A 25,023-nucleotide genomic window follows, 5' to 3' on the forward strand; every position below is an offset into this window, starting at 1 on the left:
CAGCCTGGGCCATCTGACTCCATTTGAGTCATATCAGTGGTTCTTATTTTACTGTGGAGAGGGACAGAGGGGTCATGTGACTTGCCCAGGAATGTGAAGTTTGTCAGAGATGTCACTGGATCAATCACCATGGCCCTGCTGACTAGCCGCCTTGGCCTCCTTCTGCAAGACTGCTGCTTCTAGATGGTATTAAGACAGACTCTGAGAAGGGAGAGTTTTGGTTAATTAATGGCACTGAATAGAAAGCAAGCTGTGATCCTCAGAGAACTCTACACTGTCATATAAGTTCCAGGCATGAGTAATCAGGAGGCTGAGCCTCTCACAGTTCTGCAGTGACACAGGTGTTACATGCCATCCATGGCTCTCAAACCATGTCTTGAGGCCCCAGTTGAGTCTGGGCTCTGTTCAGGAATTGAATGCCATGCTGACTGCCCAACACTAGTTCTGATGCTCTTTGCCAGTGTGCTGGTGACTTGCCTTGGGGCTGCTAAACTCACTGTAGGCTTCCAGGCCCCCTGGAACATCTCCCATCCATTCAGCATGCAAAGACTGGGTGCAGGCCTCCAGATTGCCATGGACAAGGTCAACTCAGAGGTAGTGGACCTTGGAAATTTCAGCTGGGAGTTCACTTAAACCAACTCAGCCTGCAGCACCAAGGAGTCTCTTGCTATTTTCAACAACCAGGTCCAGAGAGAACAGATTTCTGCCCTGTTTGGACCAGCATGCCCAGAAGCAGCTGAGGTAGAGTATATATAGCCTCTGGAAACTTTAAGTTTTCATTGGAAGGGGTGGCCTTCAAGATGATGGTACAGATTTGAGTAATCTCCTGACAAGGATCACGTTATTATAACAATAACTGTGTAGATCTTGAATATCATTTTTGAGATGCAATTAGACAATGTAATTAGAAGAGTTAACATTCTCTTTAAAGAAAGCCTTTCTTTCTTTCTTTTTTTGAGATGGAGTATTGCTCTGTTGTCCAGGCTGGAGTGCAGTGGCATGATCTTGGCTCACTGCAGCCTCTGCCTCCCAAGTTTAAGCGATTCTCCCACCTCAGCCTCCCGAGTAGCTGGGATTACAGGAGTGTCCCACCATGCTTTTAGTAGAGACAGGATTTCACTATGTTGTCCAGGCTGGTCTCGAACTCCTGACCTCAGGTGATCCACCAGTCTCGGCCTCCTCAAGTGCTGGGATTACAGGCGTTAGCCACCACATCTGGCCAGAAAGCCTTTCAAATCAATAATTGTTTATTCACCTAACCTCTTCCTCCTCTTGTTGATTGTCTGAACTTGATGCTATTGTGTATAGACTCTTATAGTTCACTCTCATGTTCCTAAGCTACAAGGCTTAGGAAAATTAAGAAGAAACAAATGCAGCCGGGCACAGTGGCTCACGCCCGTAATCCCAGCACTTTGGGAGGCCGAGGCAGACAGATCACGAGATGAGGAGATCGAGACCATCGTGGCTAACACGGTGAAACTCCGTCTCTACTAAAAAAAAAAAAAAAAATACAAAAAATTAGCCAGGTGTGGTGGCGGGCGCCTGTAGTCCTAGCTACTCGGGAGGCTGAGGCAAAAGAATGGCGTGAACCCGGAGGCAGAGCATGCAGTGAGCCGAGATTGCACCACTGCACTCCAGCCTGGGTGACAGAGCAAGACTTCGTCTCAAAAAAAAAAAAAAAAAAAAAAGAAGAAGAAGAAGAAGAAGAAACAAATGCTTGGTTTTAAATAGAAAACTATCAGTTGTTTGAGTAGGCTTTTCTTTGGTGTGTATAATAAATTAATCAGTGATAATGCAAGTAAATGAGAAAGAATCAAGTATGGCAGCCTACCTTACCTACAGCAAGAAAATGAGAGGGAAATGAATGACTTGTATTTATTTGGTTGTTGGGATGAACTTTGTTGGTGTCCTTGGGTATCATGTCACCTGAAAAGTGTTGATGCAAAAGGTGAACAGGAAGGAGCAGCACAGGTCTTACTCTCAACAATATTGCAGAACTATCATTAGTTAGAGCTGCAGAATTAAGTTTACATTTAAATTTGACCTATTCTCTCCTGGAATTCCCCATCTGACACATTTCTATCTGTTCAAGGGCTACCTAAGAGTTAATATCAAATGTCATGGAGCCTTTATCCTTTCACCTCTGCCCTCCATATCCCTAATTCCCCAATCAAAAGTAATTGTTTACTTCTCTAAATGCCTATATATTATCTATACATCTTAAAGAATATATTTAACTTTAAAGCAATTTTTTATATACCTTGTTTCCTGTAATAAACCATGAGCTCCTTCAAGAGCAAGGTCTCCAAAGTTTTTTGTATGTGATAGGCCCCTAATTAAAATGAATGAAAAATGAATAAAGGAGAAATTAAGAAAGAGAGAATGAGTAGCTGTGAGTGTGGGCCGTGGAACCATATTACCTGATTTCCAACCATGCTCCACTATTTGCTAGCTATGTAACTTACATCTCTAGCTTCCTGTTTTATCTTAAAAAGGGGGTAATGATACCTAGAAATGTTGTGAAAGTTGAAATGACACATGTAAGCTCTTAGAGTGCTCGGCACATAGTAAGTGCTCAATTAATGCTCGCTTTCGTTATCTTTGTTCTCTGAGGCCGACGTTGTCATCAACATTACAAAAGCGAGAGCCCAGTATGACCCATAGACTCACAGAATCTGAGGTTTATGCAGATGTCTTACACTGGGGTTTGCGTGTACATAAACTCAATTATACAAAGACATCCTTTGGGTTATTTTCAAGGTTATCAGTTTGCTGGCCTCTGAGTGGAACATCCCCATGTTTGACTTTGTTGGACAAACCACAAAACTGTGTGACACCTGTGTGAAACTTGTGCCACCCAAGCAGGACACTGGTGATGTGCTCCAGAAAAGTCTCCAGTACCTGGGCTGGAAACACTTTGGGATGTTTGGAGGCTACTATGGGGCTTCCTCCTGGGATGGAGTGGATGAATTGTGGAGGGTTGTAGAGAATGAACTCAAATCCCATTTTATCATCACTGCCAGCAGGAGATACACCAACAATAGTCTAGTCCTTCTTCAAGTGCATCTTTGCAGGATATCATCAATTGCCAGGGTTAAATAGAAAAGTCTTCTGTTGCTTTTATTTGGAGAGAAAAATGGGACAAGCAGATTTGAAAAAAAAAAAAAAACCCAAAACACTCTTCACTTTTCTATGAGTGTAAAAGCAGATGGAAACAAGGTACAAAATTAATAATATATAAAAGCAATTTCCTTTATTGCTTGACATCACTAACAAAATATTGTTTTTTTTTTTTTGGTGTAAAGTAAAACCCCACATGCTACAGTGTTATGATACACAGAGCAAGTTCTAGAAGCATCTTCCAGGTGGGCTGGGTCCTGGACTTCACTATTTGTTTACAGCATGGGCTCTGCAGACTGACAGACCTAGGTTTGAATCCAGTCTCTGACATTTTAGCTGTGTCCTCCTTGGGTAAGTACCTTAACCTCTCTGTGTCTCAAGTATCTTTTTTATAAAATGGAGACAACCATCCCACCTATGTCACAGAAAGGGGAGGATTAAATAAGGTTATGCTTGTAAAGTGCTTAGCACCATGTCTGGACAAGTAGTTGGTCAATACATGACAGCAATTACTTTTGTGGTGATGCCTATAAGGCTCAACTTTGTAGCATGAATTAGCAACTGACTCCTTTCTATTCCTCAAATAAACTGAACTCTCTCCAGCCTTGAGACTTTAGGGTTTTCCACTCCCTTGGCCTAAGGTGTCACCTGCACCCACTCCACCCTGTGATGCTAATACGGGACTCTAAGGCACAAGTGGTTCTCACTTGTTTTTTCTTCCACAGCTACCTCCCGGTGTCCCTGTTGAATCTCTAACAAAGAGCTTGAAAGACCAACATACCGGTCCATTTTACAGAGAGCTAATTGGTCCATTTTGACAGGGTGCTGATTGGTGCGTTTACAAACCTTGAGCTGGGATTACAGGCATGCACCCCACCCTTCCCACTCCTATAAAAGACAAAAAAAATTGACCAGAGTGGTTCAGCTCAGAGTGTTAATTAATTGATTTAGAGATGGAGTCTCCCTCTGTTGCCCCCACGATCTCAGCTCACTGTAACCTCCACCTCCCAGGTTCAAGCAATTCTCCCACCTCAGGCTCTCAAGTAGCTGGGATTCACATGCTCAGACGTGTCTGGAGTTTCTTCCTTCTGGTGGGTTTGTGGTCTCACTGACTTCAGGAGTGAAGCTGCAGACCCTCACAATGAGTGTTACAGTTCTTAAAGGTAGTGTGTCTGGAATTCTTTGTTCTTTCAGACAGGTTTTAGGTCTCGCTGGCTTCTGGAGTGAAGTTACAGACCTTCGCAGTGAGTGTTACAGCTCTTACAGGTGGCGCAACTAGAACTGTTCATCACTCCCAGTGAGTCCGTGGTCTCGGCAACTTCAGAATGAAACTGCAAACCCTCGCGGTGAGTGTTACACCTCATAAAAACGACACGGACCCAGCAAGCAACAGCAAAATGTAGCGCAAACAGCAAAACAACAAAGCCTCAACCGCACATAAAGGAAACCAAGTGGTTACCGCTGTTAGCTCGGGCAGCCTGCTTTTATTCCCTTATCTGACCCTACCCACATCCTGCTGATTGGTCCATTTTACAGAGAGCGGATTGGTGCATTTTACAGAGAGAGAATTGGTCCATTTTGACAGGGTGCTGATTGGTGCGTTTACAAACTTTGAGCTAGACACAGAGTGCTGATTGGTGCATTTACAATCCTTTAGCTAGACATAAAATTTCTCCAAGTCCCCACTATATTAGCTAGACACAGAGCACTGATTGGTGCATTTGCAAACCTTGAGCTAGACACAGAGTACTGATTGGTGCATTTACAATCCTTTAGCTAGACATAAAACTTCTCCAAGTGCCCACCCAACTCAGGAGCCCAGCTGACTTCGCCTAGTGGATCACGCCTGCAGAGCTGCCCGCCAGTCCCGAGCCACGTACCCGCTCTCCTCTGCCCTTGGGTGGTCGATGGGTGGCACCCTTGGGGGAGGGGGGAGCTGGGGCTGGGGCGGCACGGGAGCCCACCTGTTGGGGGTGGGGGGATTCAGGCATGGCGGCTGCAGGTCCCGAGCTGTTCCCCGTGGGGAGGCAGCTGAGGCACTGTGAGAATTCGAGCGGGGCACGGACGGGCCAGCAGTGCTGGGGGACCTGGTGAACCCTCCATAGCTGCTGGCCCGGGTGCTAAGCCTCTCACTGCCCGAGGCTGGCGGCGCCGGCAGGAGCTCCGAGTGCGGGGCCCACCCCCACCCAGAACTCGCGCTGGCCGAGGAGCACGGCTAGCAGTCCCGGTTCTCGCCTGCGACTCTCCCTCCACACCTGCCCCCCAGCAGAGGGAGCTGGCTCCGGCCCCGGCCAGCACAGAGACGGGCTCCCACAGTGCAGCGGCGGGCTGAAGGGCTCCTCAAGTGCCGCCAGAGTGGACGCTGAGGCGGAGAAGGCGCCAAGAGCCAGTGAGGGCTGCTAGCACGTTGTCACCTCTCACTTTTATCATCCTTATTTTAAAGAAGAGGAAACAGGTTCAGAGAGGTGCCAAAACTTGCCCAAGGCCATCCAACTGGTATGAGGGAGAGCCAGCATTCAAACCCAGGTGGTCTGGGCTCCTTTTCTACCTCTCATCAAGTGCACTGACGCATGGAAATAATGCACGTAGTATCTGCCTCACAGGGCTATTGTGTCTGTGCTTGTAAGCATCTTACACAACAGGCATCTACAAAAGCCACTTGCCTTTTCCTATGGACACGGTGCATTATTTTTCTAGCAGTTTTATCTTTCTAAAATAAGCTTTTAAAAAATATCACAAGAAGCTGAAATAGGACAGAAGAAAATAAAGGGAGATATATAGTAATGTCCCAGATTTTTCCTTCTTTATCATGAAGTCTTTCAGATCCACAAAAGCATCTCAGATTTTTTTGGGTGGTGAGCTGGAATCCTAAAGGCATGCCAGACTTTCTAGAACACTCTCTTACCTTAGATTTCCACTGTGACCACCTCCCTTTCTCTTCCCTGTTCCCCTCATCTCTGCCTTCAGGCAGATGAGAGGAGAGGATGGACCACATTCAGTTTTGGCAGGGAAACTTTTCAGCTCCCCTGTTGGCTTTCTCCAACACCTTGATCATCCAGTTCCAACTGGTGTGTAGTGGCAGAAAGAAGGTAGAACTAAGAATACACCAATGTCTATACAATTGAATTCATGCTGCTTCATGAAAGACTAACATAAATCTATTTTATGAAAGTATTCCCAGTATAGGTTTAGGTGGAAAAAAATCAAGCTGCAGAACATTATGGTATGATATCATATATATATGTGTGTGAGTGTGTGATGTCATATATATGTATACATACATACACATATATATAATGAGTGGGTATATACTATTCATAATAGTAATATAGATTATAATGGCATTAAAACATTTAATGCCACAAACAAAAAAATAAAAATAAAGCAAGAATCTGTAGTCTCAAGCTTTTTAAGTTTTTGCAATCATTGTTAGTAGGTAACCTTTCTGCATCTTAGCAGCTGTATGCACCAGATACATTTTTACTTTTTATTTGTGGCTTTCCTTCCACTGCTTATATGCCAGCTAGAGAACGTGGACCTTGTATTGCAGGCCTTCTGGAATCACTGTGTTTCCAGGAATTAGAATGTAGTGGTTCAAATTAAATACTGCGTTACACGCAGTGCCCTTGCCAAGGCATTTCCTACCGAATGACAGCATTTATTTCATTACTTTTTAGGACCGTTTTTGGAAGGAAGTACTGACAAGTCAGAAAATGATGCACCTCCCAAAGGTGTATGGGTCAGTGCTTCTCATCGCCCTCAGCTACTACAGAAAAGGCCGTGGAGACAAAGGCTTTTGGAAACAAGTCTACCAAACACTGAGGAGGCCGCCCTTCCGCAGCACCATGTCTTGGGAGGAGCAGGTCTGATGCCGGGTCTTCCAGCTCAGGCTCCCTCGTCCCCTTCTTTGATCATGTTTGTGTTTGGCTTTTGCATTTCTCCCTCTTATTTCTCCTCATCTCTCCCTACCCGCCTTACACACATGCAGGTGCACACACACATGCACTTCCCCATCTTCCATGCCCAAAATAAACAGCAGTTTGATGCTCTCTTGTGAATTTATACCTCAGAGGTTACTCGGTGAAAGGCGTTTGGAGCAGAGTCCTATGCCCCCATCCTACTGCTGCTATTTGCTAACTGTAGGACCTTGTAGTGAATTGCTTAACCTCCCTACACCTCGGTCTCTTCGTCTGTGAAGTGGGACTGATAATGGCATCTATCTCCTAGGCTGTGGTGTTGTGTATTTAGTAACATTGTCCCCTATGGAAGAAGCAAAGCATATATCTTCTTCTTTTGAGGGAAGGTCTCGCTGTGTCACCCAGGCTAGAGTGCAGTGGTGCAATCATGCTCACTACATCCTCGACTTCCTGGGCTCAAGCCATCCTCCCACTTAAGCCTCCTAAGTAGCTGGCAATACAGACACATGCCATCATGTCTTGATAATTAAAAAAAAATTTTTTTGTAGAGATGTGATTTCCCTGTGTTGCCGAGGCAGCTCTTGAACTCTTGGGCTCAAGCAATCCTTCTGACTTGGCCTCCCAAAGTGCTAGAATGACAAGTGTGAGCCACTGTGCCTGGCCCAGAACAGATATTAATGGGTACCCAGACCATGTCAATTTCCTTCCCCAGGAGCATGCCAGGACCTAGACCTAGGATGGAGTGGTCAGAGATGTGGAGCTAGGACAGGTCAGGGCCAGCAGACGGGCTGGAAAAGGGAGGAGATGGTCAGGAGAGAGAGGGTCCGCCTGTGGTAATCCCAGTATATGTGTGATGAGGCAGTGTCTGGCTTTCACAGAGAATTTTTTGAAGAGAGACCTTTGTCCAGAGCTGGAGCTACTTCCAGTGTGGGGCCAAGCTGAAGCCCTAAGTTGACCACGGGCCACTGACAACAAGGAGTTTGATTAGAAATGAGGGGGCCGATATAAGACAAGATAACCAATTAAAGAATATTTGAGTAACAATCTACTAAGTGTCAGCTTTGTACCTAGTACTGTTGGGAGAACAGTGCCTGGCACTTAGTAGGCACTTGTATTTTCCTTGACTGCCTAATAGAAAACATCACGTCCTGAAGACCTAGTAAGGGTCAGGGACTGCAGTGGGTAGTTTACCTATTATGCCTCATTTAACTATTGTCACATTCAACCCAACAGCGGTTTTATCCCCATTTTTTTTTTTTTTTTTTTGAGATGGAGTCTTGCTCTGTCGCCTAGGCTGGAGTGCAGTGGTGCAATCTCAGCTCACAGCAACCTCCACCTCCCAGGTTCAAGTGATTTTCCTGCCTCAGCCTCCTGAGTAGCTGAGATTACAGGCACCTGCCACCACGCCCGGCTAATTTTTGTATTTTTAGTAAAGATGGGGGTTCACTATGTTGGCCAGGCTGGTCTCGAACTCCTGACCTCGTGATCCGCCCGCCTTGGCCTCCCAAAGTGCTGGGATTACAGGCGTGAGCCAACGCGCCCGACCTATCCTCATTTTATAAATGAGTGAGCTGAGATTCAGAGAGGCTATGGAACTTACCCCGGGACTCACAGCCAGAAGGGAGCTGAGCTGGTCTAGTTCCAACATGTACTCCCTTTCCCTGGAACCATGCTCCCTCCCACCTGTGGCCTGAAGAGCGTCCCTGAAGGATCAGAAGATCTAATTGGGAAACGCAGCATTCAGAAAGAAAATGAAGACTGCGACGTCTGGGTTTTACAGCGCAGGCGCAGGCATGTGCTGGGCCCTCTGCTCTGTGGGATGGGGGAAGAAAGTGCTGTGTGCCACTGTCAGGCGAATGGAACAGAGATTCCTCCTAACTTAGTGCTGGATGGTGACTCAAGAGGCCATGAACCTCTTGAGACCCTGCTTTGCTTGTCTTATTGAAGGTGAGTCCTTACTCTGCCTACCTTCACGACGCCGTCCTGTTCTATGCTGAGACCGTGAAGCAGGTGGTAAAGGCTGGAGGCGACTTCCAGGACGGTGGCAGCTGGTCAGCGCTCTGAAGGGTTCCAGTCGGACCACAGTGCAGGGTAGGTGGCTTACTGCTGGGGGGTGTTCTACACTCAGACCTGCGTCTCCAGTCGGTGGGGGCTTTGAGATCTTGGGCATGTAATTAAAGGCCTCTTTCAGGGCCTGCCTCACTCTGAACTCCAGAATTCATCTTTCTTGTGGGGATTCCAGTCTTCCTTCTGTAAGCGTAGTTGAGGTTAACACCTCCCAGCTCCCACAGTTCACTCATCCTTCTGGCCAGAGCCTGCCCAGACCAGGAGAGGAGGCTGCTGGGCACCTTATCCCCTTTCCCCCAGGGAATTCTCCCCCGCAGTTCCATTCAAACTGAGTCCATCATGAATAAAATTCAGAACTGTGAGACCTGTCTCCAGGGGTCACTTCCCATCTGCAGCCTCTGTGATGGGGGCCCTGGCACCACAGACTTCTAAAGATGGGTTGTAGTCTCATTCTTGCTTTCCTGGTGGGGATGAGTATAGGCTGGGGAGTGAACTGCTTTCAAATCACACTCAGCTGACCAACTGCTTTGATCTTTCTTGTTCTAGTTTTCTCACTTGTAAGATAGGGATAACACCTGCTACCACATGCAGAAATAATAATAACTGGCATTTAGGGAGGGTTTACTTTACACTAGGCCAAGTGCTAAGAGCTTCTATTACCTAATTGAATCCTCACACAGCCCATAAGGCAGGTACTATTTCTATCTATATTATTCAGGTGAGTAAACCGAGGTTACAGAGGTTATGTACCTTGTCTAAGGTCACAAAGTTATTAGATGGTGGAGCCAGGATTCAAAATCAAGCCTGCCTTCTCCAGGGCTCATGTTCTTTGCTATCCTGTAACACAGGAGTAATGAGAATATGACATGCACCTGGCACGTAGTATGTGCTCATTAAATAGTAGGTTCTTTTTTTTTTTCTTTTGAGACAGGGTCTTGCTCTGTCACCCAGGTTGGTCTTAAACTCCTGGGCTCAAGGGATCCTCCCACCTCGGTGTCTCAAAGTGCCGGGATCATAGGTGTGAGCCACTGTGCCTAGCCAAATGGTCACTATTTTTATCCTTGCTTTGGCTTATCACTCAGTAAATTATTACCTAAAATTTGTCTGAAAATTTCAAGACAGCAGCCAAAGCCTGCTCTTTGGAGTTTTCATAGAAGCAGGTCACATTTACCCTATTAATGCCTTTTGCAAGTGGAAATATTCACCAACTTCTCTCTCTTCTTTCCTTTCAGACTCTAAAGCATTTGCTTAAAAAAGAGAGAGGTCACAAGGGGGGATCCTTCTTTCTGCTCTCAGTTTAATCCCATCTGCGAGATCAATTAATTCCTCTCTCCTGTGGTTTTAGAAATTCTTCATGCTGGAATGAGGGGAGGTTGTGAAGAGCAGTGAGACCCTTTAAGAGCCTGAGTCATCCCACTTTGGTTCTGGGGCCTGTGGGCCCCATTCAGGGACTCATGACCAAAGGGCCCTCCTCACCCCTTCCAAACTGGCTTCTGTTCCCTTATGGGCTACAGGACTAGCCTTGGCAGAACTGGAGTATTTGTCTCTGGTTCATGTGTTCATTTCTGCCACATGGTGGCAACCACTCCATTGGCCAGTGCCAAAGGGCTTTTGCACCATTCCAGAAGGAAGGCCTCTTCTAGGAGGTTGAGTTAGGGAGCAGAATCCCCCAACCCCACTGGCTTTGGCTCAGTGAAAGTAATGCACACTGAAAGCAGTGGCCTTGGTTGTCGCAGGAGCTCTGGCCTTTCCCGTGCAAACCTCGGGCTCAATACCCACATTCAGGATGCCCACGGATATGTATGCAGAAAGGCAGTGTGGCATGCTGGAAAGAACATGGCACTTGGGGCCTGATAGGCCTGGGTTTGTGTACCAGCTGTGCCTCTTCCTGGCCCTGGCAGGAAGACTTGAGGAGTTCATGCCTCCAAGTTTTGCTTGTTGGGAGCAGATGATGGTGCCCCTTCTGAAGGGTTAATTAGGATTAGACATGGGAAGTCAACACCACCTGCAGTGCCCAGCACTTATTAGGTGCTTTATCAGTGGTAATTTTGTGTCCTGTCCCCTGTGGGACAAAATCAGCAATAAGTCCTTTGTCAGAGCCTATGTACTACTTTGGGGTGTGAAGGAGATGTGCTTCAAGTGAAGCTGTGCTTCCAAGATGCGTTCCTTCAGGAGTGGAGTTAAGCACATCCTAAGAAATAACAACAGAGCAGCAGGCCCTGTAAAGCCTCTGCACCAAGCCTCTGCAAAGGGCCTGCAAGGCCTCTGCACCCAGACCAGGAGGGAAGGGGCCGCCATGAGAACAGAGATTGCAAACTTGTGCCCCAGGGCCTGGCAGCATGGAGGCGTGGGGTGGGTGGGGTCAGGGGAGGAAGATGGGAGGAACTGGAGGAAGCAGCTGTCCCTCGGCCCCAGACAACTGCTGACATGTTGTCACATCTGATTGTTCAAAGGAAGCATAAATCTGAGGTTTTAAGTGAAATTAACTGGAAACAAACTTTTTTTTTTTAAGTGCTGGATGAGCTTCCCCAGTGTGGGCCTGAGAAAATACAACTGCCTGCCCTATGTGGCCCTTTAGCCCTAACAGGATGCCATCTCTGAACTATCTTCTTCCCTTTGCTGGTCCCCATTGACCCTGTCTCAGATTCACTGAAATGGCAGAAACCCTGTGTCTGGTTTTTAATGGCTGTTGGGGAAGGGGATTCTGTTGATTTGAGTTGGGGCAGGCTGGCATTTTGAGCCACGTGTTGCTCTCCCTCTCCTGACCTTGTGCAATCTCTTCTGTTTCTAGGAATCACCGGCCCTGTGTTTGTGGATGCCCAGGGAGAAAGGCACATGGATTACTCTGTCTGTGCCCTACAGAAGTCTGAAAATGGGCCGCTTTTTCTTCCTTTTCTTCATTATGACAGTTATCAGAAAGTAATCAGGTACTGGCAGGAAATTTCTGCAAGTGTAGATTGTGCTATGGAAAGAGACATAGGAAGAGGAGGGCCCCGGGAAGGCCAGTTTGGGATCCAGTCCCTAGAATCCCCCAAGTAGCCTGGTGCTCTTAGAATTCATGAAGATAGACTTTGGGCCTTTAAGGTGATTTTATTCCCTTGACTGAGGATATGGCTTGACCATTTCAGATTTCAGTGTAGAACAGAGTACCCACTAACTGCACCTCCACCAGGGCCCTGTTCTCCTCTGCTGCTCCAACCAGTGGTCCCATGGTCTAGGGGAGAGGCCCTGGGCCCAGAGAGGGTGGTAGAGCACAGCGTCCCTGAAGGGATGTGTTTGCGGTCCCCGAAATGGCTCACCTAGACAGCCTGACTCCCAGACACATTTGGACACCAGCAACCAGAACACCATCCTGGGTTCCCAGAACCCAGGAATCCCTGGGGAGAAAAAAAAAAACACACACACACACACACACTTTGTTTTTGTTCTTTCAGCTACAAATCAATGAGAAAACTAAAAGGAAACCTAAAATGTAATTCAGTTTCCACTCACCCCCACTGCCACTACTTCCAATCCAGATTCAACTTGAGGCTTTTTAAATTTTTAGACAGTCTTGCTCTGTTGCCCAGGCTGGAGTAGAGTGGCACAATCTGGGCTCACTCCAACCACTGCCTCCCAAGTTCAAGTGATTCTCGTGCCTCAGCCTCCTGAGTAGCTGGTATTACAGGTGCGTGCTGCTGCGCTCAGCTAATTTTTGTATTTTTAGTAGAGACAGGGTTTCACCATGTTGGCCAGGCTGGTCTTGAACTCCTCACCTCAGGTGATCCACCCACCTCAGCCTCCCAAAGTGCTGGGATTACAGGCGTGAGCTACCACACCCAGCCAACTTGAGGCTTTTTTCTCCCCTTCTCTTACGGAATTTTAATGGATCAAAATGGGCCAGAAAACAAAGTAACCATGGCAAACCAGGTCTTTAGTATTGTCAGAACAGGCACACTCCACGTAGGAGGAGATGTTGTGTTCTGTGAAATGTCAAGCTGCTATATAACAAGATTTGTCTACGTCAAACACAGGTGAAAGTCCCAGCAACATTGACTTGGCATGTCATCTTTTAAACCAAAAGAGACATGGTTTAAGTCAAAAGATTGAGGAAGCTATTTCAACAGCAAAAAGATACTGCCTTCCTTGAATGAGATTACCTGAAGGCTGGATTTGAAGAGCGTAGGAGAGTTGGGCAAACTGGACAGAAGTTTGAATTGAGAGACCAAGGCCCGAGTTTTGCAAATAACATGCATTTTTCCATTGTCTCTGCTGTACATGAGGTAGAGAGTCAAATAGAATAAATTGAGCTGACACTGACCTTTACTTTTTTTTTTAAAGACCCACAGGGAATTTCTCCAATATGACCTGGCCCCATGGCTCCCTTCCTGAAGACAGACCTGGCTGTGGATTTTATAATGAGCTCTGTGAAACTGAGCCTGCTTTTAGGGGTAAGTATGGCTGTTTGGTGAAGGTAGCAGGGAAAGACTTTCTATAGTAGGGTCTCTGTATGGCAGGCAGCACTATTGACATTTTGGGCCAGATAATTTTTGTGTATGGTGAGGCTGGCATTTCAAGTCATGCATCCCTGTATATTGTAAGATGTTTAGCAGCATCCCTGGCCTCTACCCACAGATGCCTGTAGCAGCCTTCTAGTTGGAGCAATGAGAAATGTCTCCAGACATGGCCAAATATCCCCTAGGAGGCAACATCACCTTCTTCCCCTGTGGAGAATCACTGCTCTAAGGGAAACTGGCTCCTGAGATTTAAGTCTCAGAAAGTTCACCTCTAGGGAGGTTACAAGAGTCTGGGCAGGGGAGTGTGCCCCAGTGGTTAGAAGCCCAGCCTTGGAATTAGATGGATCATGCCTAGAGAACCACCCTAAGGAGAACACACAGTAAATGTTTTGTAAACACTGCTGGTGGAGTTAGAAGTCATCATTATCATGTCTCTGCAGTGGAACTTTCTATACAAAGGGGGCGGTGAATGCAGTTCCAATGGAAACTAGAGTGGTAGTCAGGGAAGAATTCCTGGAAGAGACAAGTCAGAGTAGACTTTGTGGGTTCTACCCCAGACCTTCCAGAGGACAGCCTTTGAGGAGCCTGCTTGGCCGGGCCCAGCTGGGCAGGGATGTACTTGCTACTGCTCTTGGGCAAGGCCTGGGTAATATGCCTCTACCCTCCAGGCGTGACTGCTGTGCTTCTCACAATGATGATCCTCATTCCTGTCTTGGGAGCTGCCATCATAGGTCTGATTTTAAGGATGCAGAGGCAAAACAAAGACATCTGGTGGCAAATCAATTTTGATGATATCACCATTCTTCCCCAGAACAAGGTGAGGCCATATGTGACCCAGACGTCCCCTTTCCTGGTCACTGCTGGAGATGTGTGGAAGGGACCTCATCTAGGAGCTTATAAGAGCAAGAGGCTAATTTATTAAGTGAGCAGGTCATGAAGAGTCTGCAGGCCTGAGTTCTGGTTCTAGGCCTCCCACTTGCTTGCTGAATCGGAGAATGTCATTTTACCTCCCCAAGACTCAGTTTCTAAATACTTACAAATGATTGACAGTCTCTAAAGTTCCCTTTGCTCTGTTACTCTGTGGGTGAGAACTGTAGATGCTGTTCAGATATTAAAGCTGTCTCCTGGGGAGGATTTCGTTATTTTATTTTTTGTTTTGTAATTTTTTTGAGATGGAGTTTCACTCTTGTTGCCCAGGCTGGAGTGCAATGGCATGATCTCAGCTCACTCCAATCTCTGCCTCCCGAGTTCAAGCGATTCTCCTGCCTCAGCCTCCCGAGTAGCTGGTATTACAGGTGCCTGCCACCATGCCCAGCTAAGTTTTTGTATTTTTTTTTAGTAGAGATGGGGTTTCACCATATTGCTCAGGCTGGTCTCGAACTCCTGACCTCAGGTGATCCACCCGCCTCAGCCTCCCAAAGTGCTGGGATTACAGGCATGAGCCATCGCGCCCGGCTGGATTTAGTTATTTTCAAAACCACATTCACTCCTTTAATCAATTGATGACTAATACAATAATGTTTATTTGTTTGACAAGGACTTGACCATTAACTACAGGCCAAGCATCATACAAGGTATGGGGATATCCCACAAATGAGATGCCTCCAGAGGGAGGCAAGTGTCAGAGAGGTGTTTCCACGGTGAGATGGAAGCCTTGCAGATGGAGGGACTGAAGGTCTCAGCATCTGGAAGGCTTTGGAGAGGAGGTGACATTTAAAAAGAGTGAGTTTGCAAGTGGTGAAAAAGAGTGAAGTCATACAGGATATAACGAGATGTGGCATGGTCAGGGCTGGGAAGCTTGGCTGGTACCAAGTCAGGGAGGCTTCAACATGCTAAGAGCAGGTGACTGCGATTCATTAGTAACTCATCTCCAAACATCCCCGGGGATTCAGAGACTTACTCTTCCCTCTTCCACCAAAGCAGCTCTGCTTCGATCTACCTCATTTCTACATTAGGGTTCCAGATAAGATTCTCCTTGAAAACAAGATTCCTATGCTTTGAAGGTGTTTTCTAGGTGTTGGGAGGCACTGAGGGTGTTAAACAGAGACAACCTGGTTAGATGTTCTTTAAGAAAATGGCTCTAACCCCAGGCCACACATCTAATTAAGTGCCACAGCCAGAACTTGAGTCTGGGCAGTCTGACCTCAGAGCCTTCCCTCTTAACCTACACCTCCATGGTGGTACAGATGCCATAGAGGGCATGGATGATGGGATGACGCTGTCCTAGAGTGATGCATGTAGCAGGTCAGAAAGATCAGAGTTCAAATCCTGACTCTCTTATTATTAACTGTCTGACCTTGGCACTCAGCTTCCTCATCTATAAAATGCATTCCTTTTTGTACTTGGCCTTGCTACTGAGAGTGACCAAATCACTTCCTGTTTTACAGCCATCCCACAGAGGCACACCTGTGTCAAGAAGCATCAACAGTAACTCATCTAGTGTGATGATTTCTGTGGACCTCAGCTCTTTTGTCAAGAGCCAGCAGGGGGAAGAGCTCTTCTATGCCCCAGTAGGGCTTTATCAGGTATTTCTGAGGCCAGGTGGCTGCCTGTAGATCTTAGTGTATCTCTGTTTTGTTCTCTGCATCGTTGCTGCCAGGCGGGGCATTCTGAATAGAAGAACATTCTCCAAGCTAAAGCCAAGGTGGTCTTGTGACTCCAGACTAGTGCTTCCCAAACCTTAATGTGCAGACCGATCACCTGGGACTCTTATTAAAATGCAGATTCTGGGTCAGTAGGTCTGATGTGGCACCTGAGATTCTGCATTTTAAAGACTCTCCCGGCTGGGCGTGGTGGCTCACGCCTGTAATCCCAGAACTTTGGGAGGCCGAGGCGGGCGGATCACAAGGTCAGGAGATCGAGACCATCCTGGCTAACACGGTGAAACCCCATCTGTACTAAAAATACAAAAAATTAGCCAGGCTTGGTGGCAGGCGCCTGTAGTCCCAGCTACTCGGGAGGCTGAGGCAGGAGAATGGTGTGAACCCAGGAGGCGGAGCTTGCAGTGAGCCAAGATTGCGCCACTACACTCCAGCCTGGGCGAAAGAGCAAGACTCTGTATGAAAAAAAAAAAAAAAACTTCTAGGTGATTCCCAAGCTGGCTTCTAGATTAGACTTAGCTTCGTCCAAAATAACCTTCTGTGATGATGGAAATGTCGCAGATCTGCACTGTCCAATATGGTGGCCACTAGCCTCCTGTGACTACTGAACATTAGTGTGCCTGGGCAGCTGAATTTTAAATTTTATTTAATTTTAATTAATTTAAATTTAAATAGCCTTATGTGACTGGTGGCTCCCTTAAAGGACAGTGCAGTCCTAGAGTGTGGATTATTCCATCCTTGCTACTTTGGCGTGGATGAATCAGTCGTGGGGCCTGGTGCTTCTGCGGTGTAGACAGTGACTGCTGCTGCAGCTTAGAACATAATTTCCACTTGTCCTTTCTCACCTTCCCTCCCACAGCCAGACCATGATCGCTGTCTGCACTTAGCAATCCTTCCAAAATTCAAGTCCCCTTGGGGTAAGAGTATGTACGAAATTGTATTTATTGTTTAAAATGGGGGTCCCAGAGAGTAAGGACAGAAAGCTCCGAGCAAGGGAAGAATTGTTCATTGCTCTAAATTGGGGTTAGAAAAGACTAGAGCCAAATTATCCCCTATGCAATGAAACTTGATTTTTTAAATGTTTGCTTACTTGAGTTCTCAAACTATAAAAACCTCCTGGGATATTACCAAATACCTTAGGGACCACCATCCATACAAAACTCTACGTGGTGGTCACCCGGCCAACGCATAGCATATCGCTGTTTGATTGATCTTCCAAAAATATGTCTCCTCTCCTCTCTGTGAAGCACCATCACTGGATTCCCCACCTCTGTTGCCTGCATGATAGTATCAAACCTCTTTAATAAAGGACTTAAGCCTCTTGACTCCCTAGTCCCTATCTATTTTTCTAATCTTTTTTTTCCCCTGGCTTAAATTCTGTGCTCATCCAATTGGTCTTGCCTATTTTGCCACGTACGTTTCACCTTCTGACAATGCCACTCCCCTTCCACCCAACCCATGTGGAATCTTCTTATCCTTCAAGGTTCAGCTTAAGCATCACCCCTTCTAAGAATCCTTTTCTTCATTCCACAGGCATTCCTTCCTCCGTGGCCCTCCCATCACAGGCCTGAGTCCTTTGCCATTGCCCCCATACGAAACGTGAAAGATCTTGGGTTGATATTTACCTTCTCTTGTGGCTCACCTTCTCTTGGGTCCAGATTCTATGCCTTCTTCTATCCAGCTCTTACCACATTATGATATGTTTTTGTGGTGACTGATTAAGTGACTCTCTAAAAGCAGACTCCGTAGGCAATACAAATAAAATATGCCATTTACTGAAAATTTGATATATGCCAGGCCTTGAGTTACCAGTGGTATTTTAACTGATTTCATGCTCAGAAAACCTTATGAGATTGGTGTTTTTTTTAAAAAAACTTATTTTAGGTTTGGTGTTATTTTTAATCCCATTTTACAGATGAGAAAATAAAGGCTTGGAGAAGTTAAGAACAACTCAAAGTTGTTAAGGCAGTAAGTGGTAGCACTGGGCTTAGAATCAGGCAACTGACTCCAAACCTGCGCTGATCACCGTAACTCACTGTGTCCTCTGAATGATAATGGGACATTATTATATAATAGAAAGTGTATAGTCTTGGAGTCAGACTTTCAAGTTCTCGCTGTACTACCTACAAATATGCAACTTGGGCAAGTTATGTAACCTCAACAATCCCATCTGGAAATGGGCCAATCATACCTACCTTACAGGGCTGTGATGCCAGTTAAAGGAGATCTTACGTGTTAAGCAGCTAGCTCAGTGCCTGGCCATGCCCAGGGCCACCGAAGGGGTTGATTTGGGCAGTGAGGATCTTAATGATTGGCTCCTAGGTGCATTTCTTTCCAGTCTTCTTGCTCCCCTCCCTAGCCCTAAGTGGAGCTTTTTCTGGTTCATTCTGAGTTAAGAACATTCCACTTTTTCTTTGATTCTGGGGAAACCATGTGGCCATCTGCTACGTTGGTGACCAAGCAGAAGCCTGGGTTAGGAAGCTGACTGTGCTACAGGACATACGGCTGGTGAGGCCCCCTGCCCAGGGTCAGTGGAGAGACAAAGCAGTGGTGCTCTCTACCACTCCTCTGCCAGCTCCCTGGTCCCAAAGGAGCAGAGATGAGAGGCTGCTTCCCTTAACGTGACCCATCTCTCCCTCCCCTTGACAGCCCAGGCTTTGAATCTCAGACCCCTAGCCTCTCCCAGGCACCTGAAGCCTGGGATCACTCCTACCTCTGTTTTTTCCCCATCATTCTTCCTGGCCTTGATTCTGGCCCTTCATCCTCTGTGTCTGTGATGGCTGCTTGCCTACCTACCAGCCTTGAACCTGGTACTTGGAGGGAGTCAGTTTCATGGGCCTGACTTCCTGCTCCTTCTCTGTGATCTGTTGTGGGCCCCACACTGGCATTGACAGCCATAAGCATGGAAGCAGGGCTGAGTCCATTTACTGTAACGTGGTTGAGTTAATCCCCATGGCTGAGGTTAGACTTTGATCATTCCTCTGATTTATTTGCTGGAGACAGACTTCCTGGGTTTACCTCCCAGCTCTGCCATTTATAGGCGTTACTTTACCTTATCTTTCAGTGGCAGTTCCCTCATTTGTAAAATGGGATCTGTAACAGTTCTTATCTAACAAGGTCTTATAAGAATTGACTGAAAATACGCAAAGCACATAGCATGCTCCTGGACATAGAGACACACTCTATACATGAGTTACTGTAACCACAGTTATTTCCAGATGGGTGAATTAAGGCACGAAAACATTGTTCCCTTCTTTGGTATTTGCACCGAACCACCTAACACCTGCATTGTCACCCAGTATTGCAAAAAAGGAAGTCTTAAGGTAAGCAAAACAGTAAAATGCTCCTTAGGTTTGATTAGTGATAGATAATAAAGAAGTTTCTCAGTGCCTTCTGCTGTTCATCCAAGGCCAGTTCCTGTCTGTTCTAATTGCAAGACCTGAATTATCTTGTCAGGCTACCTTCTGGGAACCAAATTAGCCAAATGTCTGCTTCTTTTGTTCTGGGCGAAAACTGAGCTTGGTTTCTTCTCTTAAGATGTTATGGCTACTCTTGAACTGTGTTTCTGGACCCATCCTATTACGGTATGTGACGACAGCTTTCTGTCAGGAGCAAGGAAGTGTTTGCAAAACTCGAGACTACATGCATTCTCAATATTGAGTCAGGTTATGGTATTTCCTGGGAAGAGTTCCAGTTGTTAGGTTTAATGTTTTCTGCCCCACATTGCGTTAGTTCTGGCCCAAAAATAAGCTATATTAGAGTCAAATCTGCTTAATCGTTAAAGCTCACTGTGCTTCAGGTTGAGTCACTAGGAATCTTTTGAATAACTGTGTTTTTCAGGAGTTTTGAGAAACTCGGATCATGAAATGGATTGGATATTCAAACTCTCATTTGCATATGACGTAGTCAATGTAAGTATAACACAAACTTACCAAAGAATGAATATGATAGTGTTTTTGAGTTGCTCTGTCTTGAATTAAACTGTAATTTTTCTTGAAAATGTTGGACCTCTTCAGATCTCCTCTTCAGAGTGATTCCAGCTCTAAAATCTATCACTTCTATCTGATTTTTTCTTTTCTTCTACTCTGATTGCAGATAAATATATAGAGAGGAAAGTATTTTATGCTAAAGTTGGAATGGATGCTAAGTTTACCCAATCAGAAAAGAGCAGAGTATTTACATTGTAGGGTAGAACTTTCTATCTCAAAGAGTATCTCATCACTAGATTGTAAATTGGACTGGAGGAGGTGATTCCTGATATTCTTCCCTGCTCTTCAGCCCCTGATTTCTTTCCCTAGGAAATGGGGATGCCACATTAACCACAAAGCTGCTGACCTAAGAGGTGGACCAGAGATGCTGATCTGAGGAGGTAGAATCTTTGCTTTGGCACAGGGGACTATGGTGGCTGCAAAGAAGGGAATAATAGTAACACTAAAATATATAGAGTGCCTACTTTGGGCCAGGCACTTTCCAGTACTTTGTATATATTAATTTATTGAATTTTCACAAAAATATAAGGTAGATCTATTGTTACTTTTATTTTACAGATTAAAAAAACACAAAGCACAGAAAGTTCCTATGACCTTCCTGAAGTCTCATAGCTATGAAATAGTGGAGTTAGGATTCAAACCCAGGCATTTTCAAGTCCTATACCCTTAACCACTGTACTATACTGCCTCTCAGTAGGAAGCACTAGAGCTTGCTTTTGTGTTTTACCACAGGGAGAAGTCAGTCTCACAACTAGAAGCCAATTAGGGGCTGGGGAGGGGTAATTCAGAGGGAGTTGGAGAGAGACCAATTCCTGCCTGTTGCCAGGAATGCAATGGAAATGCTGAGAAATGGCAGCTGGATCCAAAGCCCAAGGTGACACTGTCTTGAAGGGCCATGCCTTAGGTATGCAGCTGGTGATGAGGGATGGAGAGGGCAGGAGAGGGAGGAGATTCGCTGTGGGGCGAGCCATGTCAGTATGGACCAGCCTCCTGTGGCTGCTCTCTCCCACCTGCGCTAAATCCAGCTGTTCTTTCTTAAGCTTGCTGCCTATACTTTTACCACCAGAAGGGACAAAGCCAGTGACCTGGGAGTCAGTACGGTGAGGAAACCTCTCAGTCATGGGCAGCACGATGAAGGATGGTGGTCAATTGCTAGTCAATAGTCCAACCATCAATCAACCAACAGACTCCTGTGGGGAAGACTCACCTGGGTGTTGAGAGGGCAAAAAGGATGAAACACAAGCTGTGCCCTCCTGGATTAATGGGCCACTGACTTATTGAGTGATTTTGCCAGGCCACTTCCCCTCTCTAGACCTTGACCTCCACGTAGGTAGAATGAATGAGACTGGCCCAATTGAAGTCTAAGGGCTTTCCTTCAACAAGGATTTTATTGCTTTTTGTTTCTAGGGAGCTGAGTCCTATATATCTGTGAGACTTTGATTTCCTAGGCTTTAGCAGGAAGCCAGCAGATTGTTATAAAGCAAGGTCGATAAACAGAAGCGTCACTGTGATTGGGTCTTCATGGGCAGCCCTGGACCGCCACTGTTATTATTTCATCAAAATTTTATTGAGCATCTGTTAAGAGTCTATCCTACTCTGGTCACTTTTGTAGGAAGAAAGGACTTGTTTCCAGCTTTGAATGGCTTAAAATCTAGGGGAAAAAAATAGTCTGGAGATGTACATATAAAATTCTTTAAGTGGCAGTGGTTGTAAACTGGGAGGATGTGACGTGGCATCTTTTCTTACCCTGGGATCTTCTCTCCTTCCCTTCACCCACGTATCCCTTCTCTTCCCACCGAGCACAGAGAAGTATTCTGGACTCCAATTGTCTGCCTCCTGCCCCCATCAAAACAGCCAACATCATTTATATTGGAAGCGAAGAGTAAGCTAGTAAGTAAGTTCTCACCAAGCCGTCAATGACTAACAGATTTGACCTTTTTAGTGTAGGCATCAGATTTCAAGAAGCATTAACCCAAAGGTTTCTCTGGAAAAACGCTATGTCGGGTGGGCATGGCACTTTGAAGGGGAAGAGCTCCCTGGTGGTCATCACCTACTCTAGCTCACTGAGTCTACCCTCTACTCTGTGCCAGGAAAACAGAGGACAGCTTGGCATTTTGCTTTGGAAGGATCATTACCTTCTGAAATGGAGTGTGCACATTCTGGGATCATGTAGGGCCACTACTGATGACAAAATAGGCTAGATCAAGGCACAGGTAGGCCCTTTGAGGTTAATTACTCTGCCAATGTTCTTTGAAAGGGGACTGCGAGTAACAGAAAATGTACTGTACTCTTAGAACCTTGCCATGGGTCTGGGCATTGGGCCAAGCTCCGTGGGGGCGATTTTACTTTGGAAACAAGTCTCTCTATGTCTGTTTGATCAGCACCTCCTCTATATCAGGTATCAAAGAGACTCTGAGATGCCATAGACATTTCAAGGCAACAAACATACATTGATCAAGCACCTAATTTGGATCAGACCCGATTCTGGGCGTAGGAGGCACAGATGAATGAGCCTCATTGTCCTGTCCCCAAAAAGTTCAACCCAGTTGGGCAAGCCTGGGAAAGAGTTTGGAGAGTATAATATTCTTCTTGAGTTACAAATAGGCCCTCATGTCTAAGTAAGAGAAGTCTTGATGGATTAAGAGGATGAAGGACAGTTCAGCATAGAAGTTGTCATTGAAGTTTGAACCCTGACTGCCACTTATTCGCCAGGTGACCTTAACAACCCTGGGCCTCAGTTTTCCTGTGTGTAAAGATAACATCAGTACCTGACTCATAGGGTTGTGTGAGGACTAATGTATGCAAAATGCTTAGTGCCCTGCCTTCCCTGTAACAGGCGTCCAGTAAATGTTGATTGTTAGTAGTAGCAGTAGTATTATCACGATCATAGATAATTCTATTACTGGTACTAAAAGAAGTACATGTTCTTGTTTTAATTTCCCCAACACTCCTATGGGGCAAGTCTGCACTGTCCAAATATGATAGCCACCAGCCACATGTGGATAATGAGCACTGCGATTGTAGCTAGTTCAATTTGAGATGTGCTATAAAGCTTATACTGGATTTTGTAGACTTAGCAAAAAAAAAATATAAAATATCTTGCTAATATATTTATGTTGATTACTTGCTGAAATAAGATTTTTCAATACATTGGGTTAAATAAAACATTAAAAAATACATTTCACCTGTTTGGTTTATAACATGGCTGCTAAAAATGTAAAAATACACATGTGGCTTGTATTATGTTTCTGTTGAACAGTGATCTCAATAATTAACAATTAACTCCATTATTAATTCATTTTTAACTCCAATAGTAGTAATATTGGAGTTACATGTTCTCCATTTCCAAGAGGGAAAAAGTGAGGCTTAGTGAGGTGAAGTCACCTGCCCAGCTGGTAAGACGCAGATTGGGATTTGTAGCCAGTCTGTCTCCAAAGGCTGTGTTTGCTCTTCCATGCGATGCTTCCTCCCTGTTAAGTACCAGAGAGTACAGATATGGGGCCCAGAGGTAGGAGCGCTGTCTGCCACCCAGGAATTTCCAGTAGGGCAAGAAATGTAGCTAACAGACAGATGATTGAACTGATACTGGTGGGCTAGGGGAGGTCCCCAAATGCTGGTGGGACCTCGACCCCAGCCAGTGTGCAAGCTCTTAACACCATTGTGAGAAGGAATTCAAGGATAAATCAGAAAATAGTGAAAGTATGGAGATTTACTGCAAAGTGAAAAGTACACACTCAGGAAAGGGGAGTGCGGGCAGACTCGAGAGAGAGAGTCACGCAATGGAATTTGGGGCTTCTACCTTCATGAGTTTCTTCAACCAAGGCGTAGAACATTCATGAGGATTCCTGGAAAAAGGTGGAGATTTCTGGGAACTGTGGTGCTACCCATTTTTACATCAAATATGGCTATTCCTGGAACTGCTGTGGCACTGGTGGGTGTGTGACCTAGTACGTTAATGAGCTTATAATAAGGTCCCAGGTGAAACTTAGGTCAAATCCAGCACCATGTTGGATCCAGTTGGTCTTAGCCGGCTTGGCCCACACCCTGTTCTTTTCAGGGTCTTATCAGCCCTGAAAATAATGGCTTATGCAGCTATTTCAATTCCTTTTTGCTAGTCGTGTGTAACTGCCTGGAATTTTCTGTTCTCCTGCAGCCACCCTGTGTTATTCCTATCTCAGAGCTGCCCAAAGTGCATAAAATCTGGCATGTAAATAATAAATCCTTTCGCAGCTCTATTTGCTCTCTGATAATATGCATAAAAATCATACATTTCTATCAAGATAGAAAATAAAGACATGCATGCCATCTCTTGGAGAGGAATGCACACCCAGGATTCCAAGCGCCCCTCAGCATGTCATTTTCACCCTAATGGAAAGAGCTCTGCTAAAATCCTAGAATGTAAAATCATTGACTTTAAAATATCTCATACTTGGGGTAGGCCTGGCACTAGCAAAGGCAGGAGGAAAGCGGAAAAAAACCTTGTGTGTATCAGGGACAGTCCTGTTGAATGGAGAGGTCTCCTGCTGGAATCAGAGAACTCTGGATCAGACACAGGTCTCACCTGATTTCAAGCTTGGACCTTAGCCTATTGGAGCCTCCCTGGGGAAGTCCCAGAGGCAGCCCCAGCCAGGCCCCTCCAGGTCCAGTTGAGTGGGCGGCAATTTCAAAGTGTGATTCAACGTTACCATCTAAAAACAAATAAGGCACTTTGATAAAGGAACATGGGGTAAGGGGTGGAGAGTGACTGGGGCAGGGGTGAGGGCATATATCCATTCTCCTGGATCTTTTCTGTATTATCTCATATTTCTTTTTTGTTGTTGTTATTTATTTTTTG

At 45.8% G+C, this 25,023-nt stretch overlaps 1 protein-coding gene across 1 annotated transcript in view; it reads left to right on the plus strand.

The window, feature by feature from the left end:
* The first annotated feature begins 357 nt into the window (after nucleotides 1-357).
* Nucleotides 358-25,023, plus strand: part of LOC100605363 (guanylate cyclase 2G-like) — a 46,794-nt gene continuing 22,128 nt past the window's right edge. Inside the window, 12 exon segments of the mRNA XM_004087604.2 lie at nucleotides 358-741; nucleotides 2,761-3,093; nucleotides 6,798-6,983; nucleotides 8,985-9,078; nucleotides 9,081-9,128; nucleotides 11,896-12,031; nucleotides 13,425-13,546; nucleotides 14,269-14,417; nucleotides 15,988-16,125; nucleotides 18,598-18,708; nucleotides 19,419-19,527; nucleotides 20,044-20,111. Of these exon segments, the coding sequence (XP_004087652.2) occupies nucleotides 358-741; nucleotides 2,761-3,093; nucleotides 6,798-6,983; nucleotides 8,985-9,078; nucleotides 9,081-9,128; nucleotides 11,896-12,031; nucleotides 13,425-13,546; nucleotides 14,269-14,417; nucleotides 15,988-16,125; nucleotides 18,598-18,708; nucleotides 19,419-19,527; nucleotides 20,044-20,111 (1,878 nt within the window).

Source organism: Nomascus leucogenys, chromosome 3, assembly GCF_006542625.1.
Source record: "Nomascus leucogenys isolate Asia chromosome 3, Asia_NLE_v1, whole genome shotgun sequence".
Lineage (NCBI taxonomy): Eukaryota > Metazoa > Chordata > Mammalia > Primates > Hylobatidae > Nomascus > Nomascus leucogenys.